The sequence below is a fragment of the Rana temporaria genome, chromosome 5, assembly GCF_905171775.1.
Source record: "Rana temporaria chromosome 5, aRanTem1.1, whole genome shotgun sequence".
Taxonomy (NCBI): domain Eukaryota; kingdom Metazoa; phylum Chordata; class Amphibia; order Anura; family Ranidae; genus Rana; species Rana temporaria.
In genome coordinates this window covers 323,104,339-323,127,891 of record NC_053493.1, presented here as the reverse complement: position 1 = coordinate 323,127,891, position 23,553 = coordinate 323,104,339, and the positions used below count along the sequence as shown (strand labels likewise).

Genomic DNA, 23,553 nt, shown 5'->3' with positions numbered 1-23,553 from the left:
ACAACTATATATATATATATATATATATATATATATATATATATATATATATAGTTCAGATCGAAATGAGGGACAAATGAGGAGGAAAGAGGGACTTTGTGAGAGCTGTGTTATAAATGTACCTCTCTTGCTGTGCAGCATACAGTATATAAGATGCATAAATCAAAAGACTCAGGCCCCGTACACACGGTCGGACCGAACCGATGAGAATGAACCGAAGTTCAGTTTCATCGGACCAAACCGACCGTGTGTATAGGCCATAGGTCTGTTTTCCTTCGGTCCAAAATTTTAAAACATGCTTCAAAACCAAACCGATGGGCGCATGCTTGGAAGCATTGAACTTCGTTTTATTCAGCACGTCGTGTGTTTGACGTCACCGCGTTCTGACCCGATCGGATTTTGGACTGACGGTGTGTACACATATCAGGCCGTACGGCCACTTCAGAGGTGAACCGATGAAAACAGTCCGACGGACCAGTCACATCGGTTTGGTCCGACCGTGTGTACAAGGCCTCACTGACAAGAATTACAAATACTGAGGCAAGTAAAACAATAAACCCTTATATATTTCAGCTATGTTATTGTTTGCCTGAAGTCTCAGTATCAGCAGAATTTTTGTTTGATATTCTTTCCAAACCTTGAAAGGGTTTCTCTTGGTTTGATAACTCACCTTGCAAGAAGATTTACCAGATCCCTCCATCTTATTCAGCACAACCATCACACCTATAGAGTAGCCTAGGACTCATACATACTGAAAACATGGCTCAAACCATTCATTGTTCCCAAAATGGCAACCAATGACTGCTTATAGGTAATGCCACAAAGACAATTGCCAAAAGCCACAAGCCAAACATTTCCTTAGCAAGAGTGTCTTATACACACACAGGCCACATACTGTTTTTGAATTGCTTATAAATCATTAACAGTCATGTAATTATTAACCCAGATTAAGGTCATAACAACCTTTCAGTATAGTTTCCGCTTTTTTAGCTAGCTCTAGCTAGGTTACTTTTCTTCATTTTAACCGAGCTGTGTTTCATTTTAGTTTGCATACTTTTCCACTTCCTACTTTTACAAGACATAATAGCTAGTCTATTGTTGTTTAACAGTATTTTACATATAAACACAAATATATCTTCATGAGCACCCTAAACAGTATGGTCACAAGCATGCACAATGATCCATTGAATGGGAAGTCAGGCAACGGCTATTCCTTTGTATCAGAGTTCTGAGTAAAATGTTGGATGTTCGCCAAAAGACTGAAGCTCACATTTGCATCCTCTGAGACATTTCTAGACTCTGGTCACTTCTCTAAATAGACATATGTGTTGTCTTTACTGTAAACAGTTTCCTGTGCCACAAACAATGCAATGCATCTGATGGCAATCATGTCAGTGATGCCTTCCTCTACCGTGGGAGTCTCCATAACGTAAAACAAAGAGCCAGGCAATGCAGCTGTGAGATGGTGACACCATCATTATGGCCCCCATGAGAGTGGCCAGACATGAAGACTGCTCCTGGAAAATCTTAATCTTATCTTAGGAAGATAAAACACACCATGATTTAACTACGTTCGGGAACTTCAGGCAGATGTAAAGATGTAAAGCTTGGTACACACTAATAGTTTTTTCCCGTTCAATACAGCGGGGTGAACAAAAAAAAACTGTCAACTCCAGTTGGAGCCATTGTACTAACTATGCAAAGTTAGTATAGCGTTCTCCCTTGCTGAACTGTTGTGTTCCCGCCAGAACACTCCGATTAGCGCTCTCCGCCATTGGCTAAGAGAGCTGATCAGGAGTCGGTGGGCTGTTGGTTTTCCAGCATGCAATTCCAACAGAAGCCGGCCAAACATACACACGAGCTGAATGTTTTTTTTTTTTTTTTAACCTGACAATGTCTCCCGTCATTTGGCATGTGTGTCTTAAGTCTTAAGAATCACTAATTAATTCAGCTCTGTAATAACTAAAGCATTGTAAAAAGTATTTTTAAATCAAACAATCTATGTAGCTAAATTTGAATTGGTATCAACTTCTTGCAACCCCTGCACAACATAGTTCAGGCTGGGAGTGGGAGAAGCAGCAATTGGAGTTGATCATTTGTGATAAAAGTGCTCCTGTGCTAGCAAGAGACATGCTAATAGGAGGACAGAGCAGAATGAGGGACAAGCTCTTCAATCTGCTGCTTCTCCTTTCACTGTCCAGTCACAGGCTGGGGAGGGAAAAGACCTGTAAGTGTTAGTTAACTGCAGCAGAGAAAAATCAGGTTTTCTGTCCAAGCAAGACAGGGCTGTGCAAATCTCAGGACTAGATAAACAGAAATACAAATGCTTTTGCAGGTAAAACAAATCCCATGTAGTTATTCCATGTGTCTATTTAATCGTTTGTTATTTAGAGATTCATATCACCCAAAGCTAGCATTCTAACTATTTTAACTATGAGCAGCTGCCGATAGTCTGAATTTTCCTTTATCTTTATATTTTTCTCAGGGATTCCAAAGATTTTAACAAGTACAATGGGTTCACCAATAAAGGTGGTTGTTGGGGGGTGGCAGGGAATCTCTGTAAGGGGCATGAGATGGGTGGGGGTGAGATTGACAGCAGGGAGCCCCAGTAAAAAGGGGATGAGGTGGGTATTGAAAGGGTGAGGTAGGAAGGCTCTTTAAGGAGCGGGGAGGGTGTTAATCTGGTTGCTGTGTAAAGGGATGCGGTGGGTGGTGGGGGTTCTCCAAGGAGGTGGCAACTGGCGAGGTGGGTGGTAGGCAGGCATGCTCTATGAGAGGGTGGCAGGCAGACTTTATGAGGGGTGCTGGCAGTGCTCCCCCACAGCCCTTTCATTTTATTAAGGTCCTTCTTCCCTTACTGTATGTGTGTTTGTCCACCCATAGAGCCTCTATTATTACTACAGTGTGTTGTTTGAATCTAATGCCACTTACTCAAACAGTGCAGCAACAGAATAGGAGGCGATGCAGCTCTAGGGCTAGGTTCACACATATGCAATGCGGAACCAGGGCGATTACATTGCTGGTTCCCGCATCGCATCTCTCCCGCAGGCAGTTCACCCTGCCCTCTGTGAACCGCTGCCGGTGTCAAAGTAATGTTAATGACACCCCAGATCAGTTCACAGACTCAGGAGACATTTATCCGCCTCTGGCCACACTAATGCCGCGTACACACGATCAGTTCGTCTGATGAAAACGTTCTGATGGACCGTTTTCATCAGACTAAACCGATCGTGTGTGGGCCCCATCGTTTTTTTATCCATCAGTCAAAAAACTAGGAACTTGTTTTAAAATTATCTGATGGTTAAAAAACCTATAGAAAAAAACGATCGTCTGTGGGTACGTCCATCGGTTAAAAATCCACGCATGCTCAGAATCAAGTCGACGCATGCTCGGAAGCATTGAACTTCATTTTTCTCAGCACGTCGTTGTGTTTTACGTCACCGCGTTGGACACGATCGGATTTTTAACCAATGGTGTGTAGGCACGACTGATCATCAGTCAGCTTCATCGGATATCTGATGAAAAAATCCATCAGACCGTTTTCATCAGATGAACTGATCGTAGGTGACGGACTTTGTAGTTTGGCAAAATTTACGGAGGGGGGCGCTTTGCAATCATTAGACGCCCTGCGAGAGAGGTTTGGCAGCTTCCCCTTTGATTTTTGGAGACACCGACAACTTGAGACCTTCATGACTAAAAGCCACAAGACAGCACAGATTAGGTCTACCCTGACAGAATTCGAAAGCATGTGGGCTGCGGCGGAACGCCTGCCCCACGCGATCTCAGCATTATATGGGATGCTGGGGGATGCATCGCCTTCCCCCACTCCCCACTTTGTAAGGGAATGGGAAAGGGACTTACACATAGAGTTTACCAGGGAACAGCTTCATCACTTATACCAGCTAACGCACTCAAGCTCTGTGGACTCTAGAACCCAGGAAAACAATTATAAGCTATTAACAAGGTGGTACAGAGTACCCACTACGCTAGCAAAGATTTTCCCTACAGCCTCTGAGGTGTATTGGAGGGGATGTGGACAGAAGGGCACGTTCCTGCACATTTGGTGGGAGTGCCCGGTGCTCCGGCCGTTCTGGGATGTGGTCAGTAAGCATATCTCTGAGGGCCTGGGGTTGGATATCCCGGCCCTGCCTCAGCATTTTCTGCTCCACGTTCCTACCATTCCACTGTCCCGTTATAAGAAAAGTGCTCTCCCCCACCTCCTCAATGCAGCTAAACGTCTCATCCCAATTCATTGGAAAAGCTCGCTTATCCCTAGCGAACAGGACTGGTTGGGGAAGGTGGGGGAGATCATGGAGGCAGAGAGCTGGCTCGCGGAATGCAGGGATACCCGGGAACGCTTCAACACTGTTTGGGGGGAGTGGAAGGCACACATCCACGATGCTGCCCCGTTATCCTCCAGTTTAGAGGAGGCTCTGCTTATTTTGGCGGATCCCTCCTTTGGGAGACTCGTCCAGGAGCATCGCCAACGGGCTAACCAGGAGACCTCCTGATTTCTGCAATACCCCTTGTGTACCATCGGTGGGGGCTGACTCCTCCGCTACCTTCCCTTCTGTCTCTCGCTCTCTCGCTTTTCTTTCTTTTTCTACCCCTCTTGTTTCTCTTCTTTCAGTCAGTGTCAGTCCACTGTCTCTCTTTTAATTTAATTAAATTTTTAATAATTTACTATTTTATTTCGTTTTTATTTAGTTTTTGCCTTTTTTTGCAGACTATGGTTAATGTTAGGTGGGCATGTGGTGCTCAGGTGCCCAGCCTTGCCTCGGGCGCTCAGGATGTTCTTGGAATGTTCCATTTTTTTTCTCCCCCTGTCTTATTATTATGTACATTTATTAGGCGTCCCATGGCGCTCCTAGCTGTTCCAAGAATTGTTTCACTGTTACTTTGGGAATGTAATTAGCATTGCAGGGGGTAGGGGTTCGGGTCTATCCCGCCCCCCACTTGTTGGGGGGGACGCCTGCTCAACTAGACCGAACGTCCAGGGTGGGCGGATGACCTCCGCTCCCTTACTTTTCCAAAGCCCCATCCCAGATGCATGCCCGACTTTGTTCGGATTATGTTAAGTAATGATGTTCCACTGTCAATGTACCTTGTATTTGTTTTGACTTTCTTTTAAAATAAAATACTAATTATACAAGATGAACTGATCGTGTGTACAGGGCATTAGGCTTCCTGGGGCTATGAACATGATGGAAGTCAAATATAAATTAAAGAGACAAGTTCACCAGGTGGTATGCACCTTGTTGGACTTAACCCATAGTAAGCCAGCAGATGTCAAAAAGTGTCTGAATTCCTGGAATTCAGCTTGAAATGTAATTTGAAAAAGGCCTCATGTACTATAAATAGCTGTACACATAAGTGAGAGCACCGGGAAGTGTGCATTGTGTAAAGCCCCGTACACACGGGCAGAATTTCGCAAGACATTTGCTGGTACAAAAAATACTGGCTGACATTCTCCCCTTATGTATGTCAGTCCCTTGATCCGGCTTCTGTCAGATGTGCATGCTGGAAAACCAACAGCCGACCAACTCCCGATCAGCGCTCTTAGCCGGTGGCTGTTCTGTAGAGTGTTCTGTAGAGAGTGTTCTGTAGTGTGCTGTGTACCCAGCATGACAAATAACACTCCAGGGCAGATTCCAATGTGATCGATGGCTGTGTCAAACTTTTTAGTTCTGACACTTTCCTTTATGAGGCTTTCTGTATATGAGAAGCAGTAGCGTGTATTTTTGTAAACACTGCTTCTGCATTACAAAAAGATAAGCAAATAAGTTCCCATTTTCTCAGCAAGAATCTATGTACAGTACAGCTGCGCCTGGAATAAAAGCTTAAACCCTGTTCACTGCACCCTCCCCAAGGTTGCATTTTTATTTTTGAAAATATGTGTTCTATCTATCTATCTACACCCACCTACTTGGAGGTGTCCAAATTTGCTCATTACATACATAAGTTCTTCTTGCTGAATAGTACTCCTCAGTGAACTTGCTTTACTATTTTTTTTTTTTATCTCTGTGCAAGTGTAGAACTTGATTGACATTTGACAGACCAAAACAAAATATTTATATAACTGAGCTTATCTCACCAACTATTGGATGCTGAAAATGCACCTAAACCTAAGAACACTCATTTTATATATTGTAGCATACCAGTCCTTAGATGTGCTGGCTGCATTTGTTTATTATTTCCCTTCATTTTCACTTGGTGAAACAACACACTTCCTGTCCTATAGTAACAACTGTTATTTACTTTGCTGTATGCACGGATGAGCAGAGTTCTCACCCTGGGACATGAAGTGTGTTACTACTACAGAACACGTACCCCTCTCCTTATCTCTATAACATAGCGGATTAGTATTCTATAGTCACATAGAGGACTCATACAGGGCTGATAATAATGTTTCAGATGCACTACAAGAAGGTATCGCCTCACAAATGTTCTGGTAGCCATCAAGTATTTTTTGCTCTTATCCAAAAGGGAGTAAGTAAAAATGTTAGGGTTTACATACATTTTAAAGCAAGCCATAGATGATGCAATCGCTTGATGTCCCCATCAACACAGTTAGTGTTGATGGGGGAATCCCTTCTGCAGTGCTATTGTGTTCTCCTGGCACGAAGTCTTCCCTGCCGACAGAAAACAATGATTACTGCTAGCGGTTATAGCAGTAATCAAAAAGCCTGACAGGCTGGTTGTACTGAAGCCAAACGATAGATCAACTTCAGTACAACCAGCCTACCCACGGATGGATCGTGTCTCGGCCGGTCCCTGCTGAGCCAGCCGAGATTCGGTCCATCTATGGCCAGCTTTACACATACATCTCTAATAAAGAGATGTCCGCTAGATGGATCAATTTCAGATCTGTATAAGAAACAAGATAATCAAAATATGGAAGAGTAAGCTAATACAATTTTAAAGTAATGACAAAAAGCCTGTTGTTTACAGAGTTCAGTAGATAAAGCTAAAATGTACACACAGTTAAATGACTCATCCCCTTTACCAAAACACATCAGTGAACAACATAGCATACTAATAAGTAAATTAAACTACTACAATTTCCAAATTTAAAAAAAGCTATGTGGTGTCAAGAATTATGACCTCACGCAGATTCCGTGTAGCTTTTTGTATTGCAAAACCAATAATATCTTGCTACTGAGCTATTGGGAAACCATATGTATAATATAAAAACTATTTTTGCTTTGTCCTTGTTTGCTCTACAACATTCTGATTTTCTATTGTGACAGACTTGCATTAAATATTCAGCACAGCAAAGCACCAATATATTTCCATCTTCCAATTTGTAAATACAGCATCCTGTGCGATTTACATACAGTGCGTGTGAACAATAACACTTAAAATTAACGTGGTTAGTTTTTAATAACTGGAAAAAAGAGAAGTGTCTCTGTTGCTAGTTATTTTTTTAGTGCTAGCTAGTAAATTCAAAAATTACAGTTGCTATAAACCCAAACCGTTTGCTTCTTTTCTTTCGCCCACATTCTATAAATCATCCTCATGGGTACAAATAGCACCATGAAGTTAAAACATATAGACACCATTCAGTACTTGTATTAGATTAAGTTGCATCTTTTACCTGAGCCGAAAAGTCAATCAGCTTGGGAAGAATAACTCTGGTACCTTCCTCGCTCTTCAGAAAATCTAGTAGGCTACCTATTAACCAAGAGAGTATATATATATACTTAAATAAGGAAACAGTTATTAGAAACATAGGTATGCATGGATACTGTAAAAATGTACCATTTAAACAACCCTGTTGCTAAACTAAATGCCCCCATAAAGTAAGACAGAAAGTATGCTCTGATCTCTCCTGCTACCTATACTGCTCCACTGAATAGAAATAGTTGGTGAAGGTTCTTCTAAAATTGACTCATCCAAGAATGTCAATCTCCTGTGTCCCTCGCAGTACTCAATGGTTCCTCCACCAACTCCTAAGGCCTTGTACACACGACCGGATCTGTCCGATGAAAACGGTCTGCGGACCGTTTTCATCGGACATGTCCGCTGAGATCATTTGGTCTGATGGCTGTACACACCATCAGACCAAATTCCCCGCGGACAGGATATGCGGAGACGTGGCCGCGACGATGACGCGGCGACGTGCGCGACCCTGGAAGGTCAATGCTTCCACGCATGCGTCGAATCACTTCGACACATGCGAGGGCTTTCGGCCGAGCGGACATGTCCGGTGAGTCATACAGACGACCGAACATGTCCGACGGACAGGCTTCCAGCGGACATGTTTCTTAGCATGCTAAGAAACATTTGTCCGCTGGAAACCTGTCCGCTCGGCCGGGAATCCGGTCCGGTCGGCCGTACAGACGACCGAACATGTCCGCGGAAACTGGTCCGCGGACCAGTTTCAGAAAACATGTTCGGTTGTGTGTACGAGGCCTTAGTCGCTATAGGACACAATGGTGATGCAGGGGTCAATGGGAGAGACCAGGAAGTACTGCAGGAAAAATAGGAGATTGGCACGCCAAAAAGTTTTGGTTTCAGGAGAAACTTTACCTGGATATTCCTCTTTAATCAAACAGTGAGGTAAATATATATTTTCAGTTTTCCAGGCACGTCTTTTATAGGTACTTTTAGTTTACCCACAGGGTAATTTTTAAGTAATAATTACACAAATGTAAAAAGTATTGTTTAATGTATTACTGTATGCATTTCAACAAACAAACGTGTGTTCAGTGAATGGTCCAATATCTCAATGGCAATATGGGCCACATGCACGTGCATGCAAATGGCTATCCAGAGAGACACGTTGTGAGGCGCCACCTATCATGGAATACATGTGACCGTCAGGGTAAACCTGCTGCGGGCAGTCAAACGTAGTCAGTGTGAGAGGCAGGGTCACAGTGCAAAGAAGCAATGAGTAAACATCAAGTTCTGCTAAAAATTGGGGAAAACAGTGACAGAGACGCAATAAATGTTGGTGCAAGTGTACGGGACGGAAGCAATGAGCAGAAAATGTGTTTGACTTTCTCAAATGCCCTCTCCACAGTGGATGAGACCTAGTGCTACCAGTTTGATATGGAATCCAAGCGGTAATTGATGGAATGGTGTTTACCGTCTTCCCCGTGACCCTAAAAGAGTAGCCTGCAAAAGTCCATGGTCAAGGCAATGTTGACAAAAGATAGTATCATCCATAAGGAATTACTGTATTTGCTGGCATATAAGACTACCTTTTACACTTAAAAAAAAATGGCCAAAAAGCAGGGGTTGTCTTATACGCCGGGTCAGCTGCTCGGATGCCTGCTGGATGTGCGGTAATACTGTATGTAGCTTTGGCTACATACAGTATATACCGCTTAGCCAATCCCGGTGAGCGATGTATTCAAAAGAATACAGAGCCTGCTCGGTATTCAGAGCCTGAACCTTTGCCAATCCGAGCAGGCTACATACAGTAGCCTGCTCAGATTGGTTTTGAGAGTCAGAGAGGCGTGGGCTGATGATGTTACAGCCTCTGCCAATCCAAGCAGGCTTTGTATTCATTAATAGAATTCATGTCCGCCGAACATGTCCGACGGACAGGCTTCCAGCGGACATGTTTCTTAGCATGCTAAGAAACATTTGTCCGCTGGAAACCTGTCCGCTCGGCCGGGAATCCGGTCCGGTCGGCCGTACAGACGACCGAACATGTCCGCGGAAACTGGTCCGCGGACCAGTTTCAGAAAACATGTTCGGTTGTGTGTACGAGGCCTTAGTCGCTATAGGACACAATGGTGATGCAGGGGTCAATGGGAGAGACCAGGAAGTACTGCAGGAAAAATAGGAGATTGGCACGCCAAAAAGTTTTGGTTTCAGGAGAAACTTTACCTGGATATTCCTCTTTAATCAAACAGTGAGGTAAATATATATTTTCAGTTTTCCAGGCACGTCTTTTATAGGTACTTTTAGTTTACCCACAGGGTAATTTTTAAGTAATAATTACACAAATGTAAAAAGTATTGTTTAATGTATTACTGTATGCATTTCAACAAACAAACGTGTGTTCAGTGAATGGTCCAATATCTCAATGGCAATATGGGCCACATGCACGTGCATGCAAATGGCTATCCAGAGAGACACGTTGTGAGGCGCCACCTATCATGGAATACATGTGACCGTCAGGGTAAACCTGCTGCGGGCAGTCAAACGTAGTCAGTGTGAGAGGCAGGGTCACAGTGCAAAGAAGCAATGAGTAAACATCAAGTTCTGCTAAAAATTGGGGAAAACAGTGACAGAGACGCAATAAATGTTGGTGCAAGTGTACGGGACGGAAGCAATGAGCAGAAAATGTGTTTGACTTTCTCAAATGCCCTCTCCACAGTGGATGAGACCTAGTGCTACCAGTTTGATATGGAATCCAAGCGGTAATTGATGGAATGGTGTTTACCGTCTTCCCCGTGACCCTAAAAGAGTAGCCTGCAAAAGTCCATGGTCAAGGCAATGTTGACAAAAGATAGTATCATCCATAAGGAATTACTGTATTTGCTGGCATATAAGACTACCTTTTACACTTAAAAAAAAATGGCCAAAAAGCAGGGGTTGTCTTATACGCCGGGTCAGCTGCTCGGATGCCTGCTGGATGTGCGGTAATACTGTATGTAGCTTTGGCTACATACAGTATATACCGCTTAGCCAATCCCGGTGAGCGATGTATTCAAAAGAATACAGAGCCTGCTCGGTATTCAGAGCCTGAACCTTTGCCAATCCGAGCAGGCTACATACAGTAGCCTGCTCAGATTGGTTTTGAGAGTCAGAGAGGCGTGGGCTGATGATGTTACAGCCTCTGCCAATCCAAGCAGGCTTTGTATTCATTAATAGAATACATTGCTCACCGTGATTGGCTCCAACTCTAGCAAGAAGGAAGAAGAAGAGGGGCGTGGCTGGACGTGCATGGAGAGAGACGTGCTTTGGAGAGGCTCCGGCAGGCCCGACTTCATCCACCACCATCCTGTGCGGGCAATCGCTGGAAGACCTTCCTAAACCCAACAACCCGAATCCTGGGTCCCCCCTGAGTGGATCCCTGCCCGGGGCGGCTCTCTAGGGCGCAGGATCGCTGTGCTAAACAAGGTACGGCCGACACCATCCACTGCTGACCCGCCGCCATCTTGAGGCCTGTGGTGCCTGGGGCTCTCCGGGCTCCGGTGCTGCGATCGCGGCGCTGGGAAGAGCGGCGACCACCTCGGGACCCGCCCGCAGCTGTGCCCCAAGAGGAGGCATACTCTAGGACAATTTGCTGGAGCAGCGATCGGGACCCTCACGGCGGCCATCTTGCGACTCCGGACCATTAAGGGGGAGCTGTTTCTGCCCTCAATCCCGGACCCCTCGACAGGCAGTCACCCTCTACCACATCGGAGACACCCAGCCTGCCATCCGGAACCCGCAGTTTGGCTTCCTCCGGCCCCCTGAAGGTGTCTACAGGCTTGGGTGAGTCCTGGCGGCCATTTTGGCACTCCCCAGAGGCCTCTCCCCTCTCCCCCTCTGACCAGCACTTCCATTCCTCCCCGGGGACATTCTGTCATGCTGACTTAATACCCCGGAAGGGGGGGAAAACCGGAATGGCCGCATTTGAGTAAAGCTCCGGCAATAACGGGGTTACAGCATCCACTTACAGCCTGACCAGCGGCGATCAAAACTCACCTTCCTGGCGTTGCTGCCCCACTGTCCATCCAGTGATGACGAACAAACGCAAGGGTCCCCAGCGACCCCAGAAACTAACAGAATACTTTGCGTGGGAGCAAAGGCAGGACGGTGCCGATTCTCCCGGACCATCTGCTGCCAGCACTCCACAGACGATTCAACCTAAAAGCAAGACAGCAAAACGTAACTCCCCATCGGCTAGAAAGCAGTCCCCTGTCCCTTCCTCCGCATCAGGGAACCCAGAGAAGACACGGCCTAAGCTAGATGGCACGGTTGCTACATCAGAGGTTAGTGCAGGTTTGGACTCTGGGGACGACACCAGGGAACTCCCTGATTCCATCGACCGCTTTCCCACCACGAATCAGCCTGTGCTTGACACCACACTGAAGGACATGTTGGTGTCCCTTAGGACCTCGCTGCATGGTGATATGATGTCCTGTATACGCGGGCTTGGTAAGGAACTGCATAATGTGTCTGCCAGGGTGGATCACGTGGAAACAAAAATGGGGGAGTACGCTAACACTATCAATAGCTTAGTAGATGCCCACGATGCCAGGGATGAGGAGATGGAAGCAGTGAGGGCCAAGATCGCAGACATTGAGGACCGCGCAAGGAGGAACAACCTTAAAATACGGGGGATCCCCGAAACAGTTCAACAACCAGACTTGCTGGATCATGTCACTGACATAATAACCTCCATTCTGCCCGGCGTATCGGCATTAGATGTCACAATGGACAGGATCCATAGGCTGCCTAAACCTACCCATCTACCTGACAATGTGCCCCGCGATGTCATCCTTCGCCTCCACTTCTACCATATTAAGGAGCGCTTGATGAGAGCAGCCCGCAACAAGGATCTTGTTCCTGAACAACATAGAGATCTGCAGTTTTTTGCGGACTTGTCACAGTACACACTGCAGAAGAGGCGCAACTTGAATACCATCTCAAAAGCACTCCGCAACCACAACATTGCCTACAAGTGGGGCTTCCCTACTAAACTTATCATTACCAATAAGGGAAGGGACTTCGTTGTTGACTCTCTTTCCAAAGGTTTGGATCTACTTAAATCTTGGCTCATCATCCCCGAGGAGGACGCAAGAAGCTCAAACAAGGGAGACCCGTCACGGGTAGGCAACGACTGGCAAATAGTTAACCCGAAAAACGCCCGTTCCCATCGCTAAAATGCCCGCTGGATAGTGCAAATACACTATTTAATCCGCAGCTGTACCCCTGTTTAAGGAGTAAATTATTGAGCTAGACTTTCTTTTTTCCCCCACTCTGAGTTAGCGTTTGTACACGCTACACCCAGGTCATTATGACCTACCTTACCCCCCTGCAGTCTTTTTCGTTTGTTTTGCTTCAACTTTTTCTTCTTCTTCATTTCTCCACCTGGAGCCACTTCTTCGTAGCTGGAGCCGCCACGTCGCTTCAAACAGTCGGAGACCTGCCACCTTCGAGACCGTGCCAATTGTTAGAGGTTCCTCTTCACCACATGCAAGCCTCGCAAACTGTAAGTGATGTACCCACCTTTTATTCTGCACCGCTTTTTGCTCACAAGTACCTATGCCTGTCACATTCTTGACGATCAACACTAAAGGTTTAAATCATCCGGTGAAGAGGAAATCTATGTGGAATGAGGCTATCCATCACAAGGGAGATGTACTATGTGCACAAGAGACCCACTTTCACAAACAGAAAATGCCCTCATGTACCCACCCTAAGTTTCCACATGTTTTCACAGCGAGCTCATCGGCTAAAAAGGGTGGTGTACTTACTGCAATAAGAGACACAGTGGCATTCTCTAAACACAGCGAACTAGCCGACCCCCTAGGTCGGTACCACATTTTAGTATGTGATATTGCCTCCACTACATATACCATAGTCAATGTCTATGCGCCCAACAACCATCAGATCCGATTCCTTCACCAAGTCCTTAAGAAAGCTAAAAAAGTTCAAAAGGGTTATCTCCTTCTCTGCGGAGATTTCAATCTTCCCCCTGACCCACTAATGGACTCGACGTCTTGTACAACCCGGCATCGCCACTCGCTACAACCACTCCTACATGCTCAGGAACTTTACGATGCTTGGAGGTGTCTCAATGGATCAGAAAGGGACTTTTCTTTTTTTTCATCAAGCCACCGAATTTATACAAGACTGGATCTTTTCGTCACGGACAATTGGTTATTGCCCAAAATCACTGCATCCAAAATCAACGACATCACTTGGTCAGACCATGCCTCGGTGACGCTATCGGTTGCTGACTCGCCAGGCGTGAACTCATGCTTCGTCTGGCGGTCCAACTCGAGGCTGATCCAGGGTGGCACCACCAAGGCTCAGCTGCAGGTGGAATTGTCCAATTTCTTCTCTAGCAATGTCAATTCTGTTGCCAATCCTATGACTCTTTGGAATGCCCATAAGGCATATATGAGGGGGGTTCTTATTAAAATGGGAGCTGGGGCCAGGAGAAGGAGGAGACAGCAAATACATGACCTGGTTACCAAAATCCACACCTTAGAAACCCAAAACAAAAATGACACCTCTCAATTATTATCGGCTCAACTATCGCAACTCAGATATGATTTGCGAATAGTACTACTCGACAATTTCGACTTAGCAACTAGGCGTCTTAAGATGTCATATTATGTCAGCGGTAACAAAGCTGGGAAGCTTTTGGCTAACCGCCTTCGGGGCATCAGATACAAAACTAAAATTCCCTACATTTTACATCCTACCACAAAAGAAAAATTATATCACCCACAAGCTATTGCGGACGCATTTAGTTGTTACTATAATTCTCTTTACAATTTGAAGAAGGATCAAACCACGATTCAGCCCACCGAGTCCATGATATCCACCTTCCTGGACAAGGTCAGTCTTCCCCGTGTTACACCAGCCCAGCTGGATGAACTTAATACACCCTTCTCAGTCCCGGAGATTATTAAAGCGATCAAATCCTTACCTATCAATAAATCTCCCGGCCCTGATGGGTTCACAGGGGAATACGTTAAAACTTTTAAACTTGATCTTGCCCCTTTTCTATCTGATTTTTATAACAATGCTGCCTCCTCCTCTTCCTTCCCCAATGAGATGCTACGCGCTCTTATTGTGGCACTTCCAAAACCTGGGAAAGATCCAACTACGCCACAGAACTTCAGACCGATCTCTTTGCTAAATAACGATCTGAAGCTCTATGCCAGACTCATCGCAAATAGGTTGGTCGATATACTACCGACTCTGATCCATATGGATCAATCAGGGTTCACAAAGGGTAGGCAGACGGCAGACGCGACGAGACGTTTAATTAATATCATTCATGCAGCAAATGTGACCAAAACGCCTTCTCTGCTCCTAGCTTTGGATGCAGAGAAGGCGTTTGATAGAATTCACTGGGTCTACTTAGAGAAGGTCCTTACCAAGTTTGGTTTCACGGGCGAGATCCATTCTGCGATAATGGCGCTTTACACTAACCCCTCAGCTCAGGTGTATATATCCGGCATGCTATCTTCCCCCTTTAATATTACCAATGGGACACGCCAGGGGTGCCCCCTCTCCCCACTCATTTTTAACTTGCTCATGGAGCCTCTGGCCTCATACATTCGCTCGCATCCCAAGATCAGGGGGTTCAGGAGCAAGGGCTCGACACACACTATAAGCCTTTTCGCGGATGACATCATCCTCATGCTCACAGACGTAGAATCCTCCCTAGACTCAGTCCAAGAAACGCTAAATCTATTCTCCTCGGTGTCTTACTATAAGGTCAATGACGCTAAATCCTACGTTTTGGGAATGGGTATTCCGCCTGCGCTCAAACAATCTTTAACCGAAAGATTCCCGTATGTTTGGAAAGACACTGGGATTTCTTATCTCGGTATAACTCTTACCCCCAAGACGTCTGAACTAGCTAAAGAAAACTATTACCCCCTGCTACAGTCAATTCCATCTAAATTAAACAATCTAACGAAATTTGAACTCTCCCGGTCGGGCCGCCTTGCGGCTTTCAAGATGCAGATCCTTCCCCAACTCATTTACATCTTCAGGACTCTGCCCATCCCGGTCCCTACCTCCTTTTTCTCCTCTTTACAATCCCTGATTAATAAGTTCTTATGGGGGGGCAAGCGGGCTCGATGCGCATTTAGCAGGTTAATAAAACATAGATCAGTAGGGGGGATAGGCCACACGCACATTAAAGATTACCATTTAGCTTCTATCCTTGCCCAGCTGAAGGGATGGTTCCCCTCCTCAAATCCTAGTCTTTGGGCAGTACTGGAAAGCCACCAGGTCCCCGGGGAAGATCTCTACGACTACTTACTATCCAGCGTCTTCCTGCCCCACCCGTCTTCCGCGATGAGCCCAACGATCCAAGGATCTATTGCGGCTTGGAAGTCCCTGACACTACACCCATCCCCTGAACAAAGATCCTTACCTCTAATGATCCCTCTATCAGCTTTATCACTGTTCATCCCTACTATTTCACTTACCAAATGGGATCCCGGGGGTAGACTGACGGTAGCGGACCTACACGTAGGGCCCGCCCTCAAGACCTTCAGAGCCCTTCAACTAGAACTAGACCTGCCTCCGACTGACCATTACACGTACCTGCAAATTTGTAATTTCCTGAAAGGTTTCAAAGAAACATCTATTTCGCTTCCGTGGCAGGTCCGCCAATACTATCTCTCTAAGTCACCAAAAGCAAGGGGCATCTCGCTATTCTACTCCATACTACAAGATAAATGTGTATTTCAGAAGTCTCTCCCTATGAGAGCATGGGAAAGGGATTTCGATAAGGTATATTTAGAAGAACAATGGGAAACGGCTCTCAGGGTCACATACTCATCCACTAGGAGTGCCAATCTGTGGGAGCTGTATCAAAAGTTCCTACTTCGTTGGTATCTCACTCCCTACCGTATATCGAAATTTGCCCCTGGGGCTTCCCCCCTTTGCTGGAGATTATGTGGGAACACTGGCACACTGCACCATCTGCTGTGGGCGTGCCCCAAAATCACTCAGTATTGGAACCAGGTGTTTAAGTTGATCATTCGAGTGTTGGGCCTGCCTCTAGACCAGGAACCAGGGATGGCATTGCTTTCCCTGGGAATGGACTTGGTACCCTACAACTCACGAATCCTACTATCCCACATACTACTAGCAGCCAGGTTAGTTTTGGTCCGGCACTGGAAGGACCCGTTGCCTCCGAGCCTGACCGAAACGATACAAACGACCCACATCCACGGTACCTACGAACAAATGTTTGACTATGGATTAGGCGGCAGATCTGGCATCAGTAAATATTGGGAACTTTGGAACAGATGGTATCATTCCTAATGTCTGTGTTTTCAATGACGGCCTCCGACTACATTGTAAGACGGGTTAGACTACCATATTAGATTTGCTGGTCCTGCTATGGCTCCATCTTCTTCTTCTTCTTCTTTCTCCTCCTCTTCTTCTTCTATTTCACCTTACTTTTCCCTCTCAACCCTTCCCCACCCTTCTTTCTTTTCTCTCTACCTCCATCTATGTCCCCAGTTTCACTTAAACTTACATTTATAGGTTATGTCGGTCGACTGTCGACCATTCTTACCAGACATTTATTAGAGACAAATCAGGTTTTCACGCTCGCAATGAGCACTGGGCACCAGGGGTTTGAATATTTGTAGTCCAATTTCCATTATTGCTACAGCATAGTTCCCTATTGATGTTTTTTTATTTTTATTTCTTTTACCCCATTAGTCAGCACTGAGGTTACGTTTATTTTGTTGTGCTACTCGATGCCTACCTCGCTGTGATGTGAATTGCTCAAATGTCTGAAATGTGTTATGATCTCTGTTATGACCTAAATAAAAAACTATTGAAATTAAGAAGGAAGAAGAATATGGCTCCAGAAGGAAGAAATATGAAGCGTTGGAAGCCTAGGAAGGGGGGTTGTCTTATACGGTGAGTACAGGCAAAAAAATCTTAAAAAATGTAAAATTAGGGGGTCGTCTTATACGCCCGGTCGCCTTATACACCGGCAAATACGGTAGTTCCTGTGTGTCAAACCATGAATGCCACATTCTACAAGGAAGATTTAAAATGGTTGCTACAGCGCATCCGCCGTGTTTGGCCAAAATTGCACAGGACTATACAGTGGAAGTTGCTGTACAATAACACGTCTATGCACTGTGCTATTCGTGTGCGTCAATTCTTCGGCAGCATACCTGTTCTTGATCATCCACCATATTCCCCTGATCTGATGAGTGTGTACTTCTTTCTGTTTCCCCGCCTAAAGAGCATTATGAAAGGTGCAGGTTTTGCGGAAATAGCGGCAATCCCAGAATGTGTGACAGAGGTTCTACAATCAATTCATGAAGAGGCCTTTGCTGACAGTTTCCAGCTTTATGAACATTGTGAAAAGTGTGTTGTAAAGGATGGCGAATATTTTGAAGGCCAGTAAAGATAATTTGTTTGTATCTTCTGTTTTGTTTGTTTTCTGATTCACCAACTTTTTAGACCCACCTCGTATTTCTGTTGTTTTAAATGTGACAATTTTCAGATACACTATTAAAAATTACAAATTTTCAGATACACTATTACAAATGCTGTACTAAATTCAGCTTACAAGGTATTGTAGCTCACAAACCTCAGGGCTTATGGGTAAGCACAGTCAAGTAACTGTACCCTCTGTAGACCACTTAAGAGAAGAAGGGGAATGAAGAGACAAACAAACTATGTGTACCTCAGGCCTGCATATACCCATACCTACATATACCATGCTGGTAGGGGCTGGTGAGAGCCTTTGTCCAAGCTGATGGTTGGTTCGTCATAATTTCAAGTAATTATTTTAAAAAATTGCAGTTATGCAAGAAGGGAATAAATGGCATAAGGCAAATAAAAAATCAATAAAAAATGCTGGCACCTTGTGTAAGATGCAACGCTTGATATCATAAACCTCCTGGCTCCATCCTTCACTTTTCGTCTAAGACCTCATACACACTATTAGATTTTCTGCAGATTTTTGTATTCAGATTTACCAAGACCATGTAGTGCAAGGGCCTGCCTGATTGCATATAAATTGAAACTCTTAGGCCTTGCACACACGGTCGGACCAAACCGATGTGACTGGTCCGTCGGGCCGTTTTCATCGGTTCACCTCTGAAGTGGCCGTACGGCCTGATGTGTGTACACACCGTCAGTCCAAAATCTGATCGGGTCAGAATGCAGTGACGTCAAACACACGACGTGCTGAATAAAATGAAGTTCAATGCTTCCAAGCATGCGTCGACTTGATTCTGAGCATGCGCGGGTTTTGAACCGATGCTTTTCTGTACTAACCATCGGTTTGGTCCGATGGGGCAGCGGTCCATCGGTTCGGTTTTGAAGCATGTTTTAAAATTTTGGACCGAAGGAAAACAGACCGATGGCCTATACACACAGTCGGTTTGGTCCGATGAAACTGAACTTCAGTTCATTCTCATCGGTTCGGTCCGACCGTGTGTACGGGGGCTTAAGGTTTGACCTCATATTATATGGTTTTGGAAAATCTGAAGACAAAAATCTGCAGAAAATGTGTATATGAGGCCTAAGGATGTCCTTTAGAACAAAACTCATAGGTAGTTTCCCTGTATCCTTGTATGATTCCATTGTTGAAAATAATTATCTGGAAGTCTGACCCATCAGTGTGGACCTACACCCTCAACAAGCTCTAATGGCATCAAAGAACACTGAGGTTCTATAAGTGGTTACCTTGATTTAGGAGAGATATGGTCCATCAAGTGCTTAAATTGGACCTCTGTTATATTGGTGTTCTAAAATTCTGACGATTTACCCTTTTCAGTTTTGGGTGAAGGTCACAATTTGATTCTATCCGCAAAGTGGTGAATGTTATTTTTGTGAGTGGCGCATCCTTCAGAATTGGTTGTATTAAATATATGTATCATCTTTGTGTATGCTTTAGAGTATTTTTTAGATATATATTAGCGATTACTTTTGAGGATATACAATTATATACACATACTTGCCATGCACATGTAGATATTGGACTCACCTTTGGCCATGTATTCAGTAATGATATAAATGGGTTCCTGCTTTGTGACCACAGCATAAAGTCTGACCAGTTTATCATGCTGGAGAGTCTTCATTAGATTTGCCTCTTGCATAAAGGCTTCCACTGACATGGTCCCAGTTTTCAATGTTTTCACTGCTATTTTTGTATTATTGTTATAGAAACCTGAAATGGATGATTATTAAAGTGTCACATAAGGTTTTTATGTGAATGAATTAACAAAAAGTAATTACAATAAAACCTTGGTTTGAGAATATCTTGGATTGAGAGCGTTTTGCAACACAAGCAAAGTGTTTTAATACATTTTGCCTTGATATACAAGCGATGTCTTGATATAAGAGTAGCGTCATGTCACAACTGAGGATAAAAAAAGAAGAGGGGAGCCTCTAAGTGTAACAATATGGTTACATTTAATGAAGGTACAACATTTAGCAACTTATTGCTACACTTAGCGGTGCCTCTTCTCTTTTATACCCTGTAAAAAAATACTTTGATATACAAGTGCTTTGGATTACAAGCATAATAAAACGAATTATGCTCGCAAACCAAGGTTTTACTGTACTTGAGCCTAAAAGCAATACCCCTTTAGATTTAATTCAATGAGTTAGGCCACAAGTGCACGCCAAATCCTCAAATCTTTTGTTCATTACAGCAGCCTATAGAGTGCTTTTTAGGTGGATCAAATTCAGTGCCACCTTCAGCACTGCACTAAAGGAAAGTATGTGCCTCTCCCCCCTCCAGACCCAACAAGACCATACCCAAATGTATTGTACTGCAACCTATGTTTTGACCTCAGGGGGTTGATTTACACAAACTGGAAAGTTCAAAATCTGGTGCAGCTCTGCATAGAAGCCAATCAGCTTCCAATTTTTGACAATTGTCAACGTTTAATAAAACAAGCTGAAATTAGAAGCTGATTGGCTACCATGCACAGTTGTCTTTTTGTCACCTGTCTACATGTCAGGTAACCCAGGGGGTACTGAACTTCTAGAGAACAGTATTTTACAGGATCAGCCTTTAAAATAGTGACGTAACAATCATATTGTGAGATTTTATATGGATATATATTGGTTTAAACAAGTTCTGAGCTTAAGTAAATTGACATACTAAATATTATTTATTAGTACGGGGTGTTAGAACCACCAATGGCCCAAAAAATGTAAATAATAAAGATATAGGAAGGCATATTAAAAAATCCAGCAGGAACACGTTCTGTTCTGAGATGTTTCCTGCTAGGCACAGAACTTTTGAAAGCACTGACTATTTTAATGAAGTAAGAATTTTGTATCTTGTGTGTGTTATTCCTGTTGCTGGTACAATTGATTAATTTGGTGGAGAAGAGCCGCATTAGCGTCTGAGATGTGATCGTATTGTGTAGAGTCTGATCGCACATGATGCACCATGTAAAATAATTGATAATACAGCCATAGCTTGGCATTTATAACCTCTTTACACATCATTGTTTAATAAATAACATTTTCTTGTCTAGTCAGTACTGACTCGCACCAAAAGTGTTTATATGTGCTTGTCTTTGACAATAAAGCACTGGAAAATCCAAACTGACAATAAAAATAAAAAATACAATATATATGTACTTGAGCAATCGGACTTATTTCCATAACACACTGCTAATGTGTTACCATAACTACAAAACGCTTCCTATAAAGAATACAATAATTGTCTGTTGACATATGAGAGGAAACACAATGAAATCCACATATGGCATCATTATCCCCAATTTCTACATTCATTTGGACAGACTAACCTCTCAAATTGAACGTCAAGCTTTTTAATGTCAACAAGAGGAAACATCTTGAAACTCATGCTTCTAGCTGTTGCAAAAACTGCCCGTGTCATTTCCTGGGTTGTGAATGTACATAAACCTTTGGCCTTTTACATTCTAAAACTAAATCTTATGGTAGCTATGGGAAAGCATAAATATCCATTCATAAATCTGTCCTTTTTCTATTGTATTATGTTCAAATATTTTTACATATTGGCAATTATCATTAACAATCTTATACAATGAGCAGGACCCTTTTTAAAGTAATGAATACTTGTACAATGTACAATTCACAATTACAGGGGTCATTGTGTCTACATTGTAACAGCAGCTTATAGCAGGTTGCTAAATAAAGAACTCACTAGGGAAAACAAGAAGGGATGCAGTTTATAAAAGTGGAACTTCTATTTTTATTTTAAAGCAAACCTGTGCTTTGTTTTAAGGTAATGAATAATGTATTTGTTACTTCACTGGCAGGTGATTTCAGCAGAGGTATACTATATGTTACACTATAGCAGAATGTGTATTAAACACATAAGGCCCCTTTGACATGGATGGACCAATTGTCTCCGCCTGTCAGTTTTTCAGGTGGACCCGATTGGACCATCCATTGCTCTCTATGGAGGGGTAGATGTCAACGGGCATGTGTCCATTGATGCCTGCAGACATCCAATCCGATCCTGTCTGCTAAAATCAGGCGGATAGAGATCTGTTCCCCATCCATCTGGCAGATTGGATCGGATGATAGCCAGTTGGAAATGGACAGGTGGTCTGTTGACATCCAACCGCTCATCCGGAGTGGACAGGACCTGTTATCCACCTGTTCAGCGGGGATCAGTGGACAGATTATCCACTAATCAAATGGATTTACTGCCCATCTAATACAAACACTTAGGCTCAAGAAAGGAAGGGTGACCCCTGGAAGTCGCACATCTATGGTGTCCTGCTGCAATGAATGGAGTGGCAACCTCAGCCTAGACTCCGACCAGGCCATGCCCCCAATATATGGGGGCATGGGAATGAGGATTGTGAACTCATTTGTATGGGGAGTATTATACGCATGACTTTTCTATCCCCATGAGTAAGCTCCAGGGGGCGAAATGAAATGCATTGGGGGCATGGCCTGGTCGGAGTCCAGGCTGAGGTTGCCACTCCATTCATTGCAGCAAGACACCCTAGATGTGTGACTTCCAGAGGTCACCCTTCCTTTCTTGAACCTTTGCAGGAGTCAGGACAGGCTCCATCCCCTGCCAGCATTCTAGCAGCAGCTGCGCCTCTCAATCGAGCCTGAGTGGCACACACACTTTTCTCAGGTCCCACAAACGTGTAGGCTGTTGTAGTCACAGCTACAAAGCCCCTATCATCTGTAGGACTACACTTTGTCCTTCTCCTGCTATTAAGGGCTTCTTCACAGCACTTCAGTTGAGCTGTGTTGATCTGCATAGCCAACCCTGGCAACCCTAAAACGCACACCTATAGATTTATAGGAGAGACTGACCTAGAGCCACAATCATAATTTGTCTGCATGCTTACCCATCCAGACTTCCCCAAATTGGCCAGCTCCAAGTTTCTTCAACAGTTTGATTGATTCTCTTGGAATTTCCCAGGCATCTTTGTCCCAGGGTTTCTGTGGCTTGGGAGAATGGCATGGCTTATCAAGTTTCCTACACAGACCATCTGCTTGTTCTATTAAAATGAGAAATATAAACCAAGAATAAGTGTAAGATTGAAAAATATATACAACAAAATAATAACAACAACAGTACACTAATAATAAAATTATGTCATTGGACCTGTTGAGGTCACCATAGGGCAACGATTAGGTTACTTAGCATAGATGTTTGATTTTGTTTTATATTGCAAAAGACTAATGAAGACTTTTCGGCTGGAGTTTAAAGAAAGTCATTATAGCTTACAATAAAAACAAACAAGCCATGTTCGTGTATGAATGGCTTATCTAAATATAAAAAATTATTCCTGCCAGGTAAGAATTTAATAGAAGTCTTTGTTACTTTATGACCAAAAGTTAATAAAAGTTAACAAAGCAGTTACCAACTAAGATGAAAGTAAGTCATAAAGGTAA

At 44.0% G+C, this 23,553-nt stretch overlaps 1 protein-coding gene across 2 annotated transcripts in view; it reads right to left on the bottom strand.

The window, feature by feature from the left end:
* LYN (LYN proto-oncogene, Src family tyrosine kinase) overlaps nt 1-23,553 on the bottom strand; it is a 134,749-nt gene that overhangs the window by 23,827 nt on the left and 87,369 nt on the right. For both annotated transcript variants that reach the window (XM_040354223.1, XM_040354224.1), the window contains exons 8-10: nt 23,004-23,156; nt 19,670-19,852; nt 7,598-7,674 (exon numbers count right to left, since the gene is read on the bottom strand). In XM_040354223.1, coding sequence (XP_040210157.1) covers nt 7,598-7,674; nt 19,670-19,852; nt 23,004-23,156 — 413 coding nt within the window. The remainder of the gene's footprint in view (nt 1-7,597; nt 7,675-19,669; nt 19,853-23,003; nt 23,157-23,553) is intronic.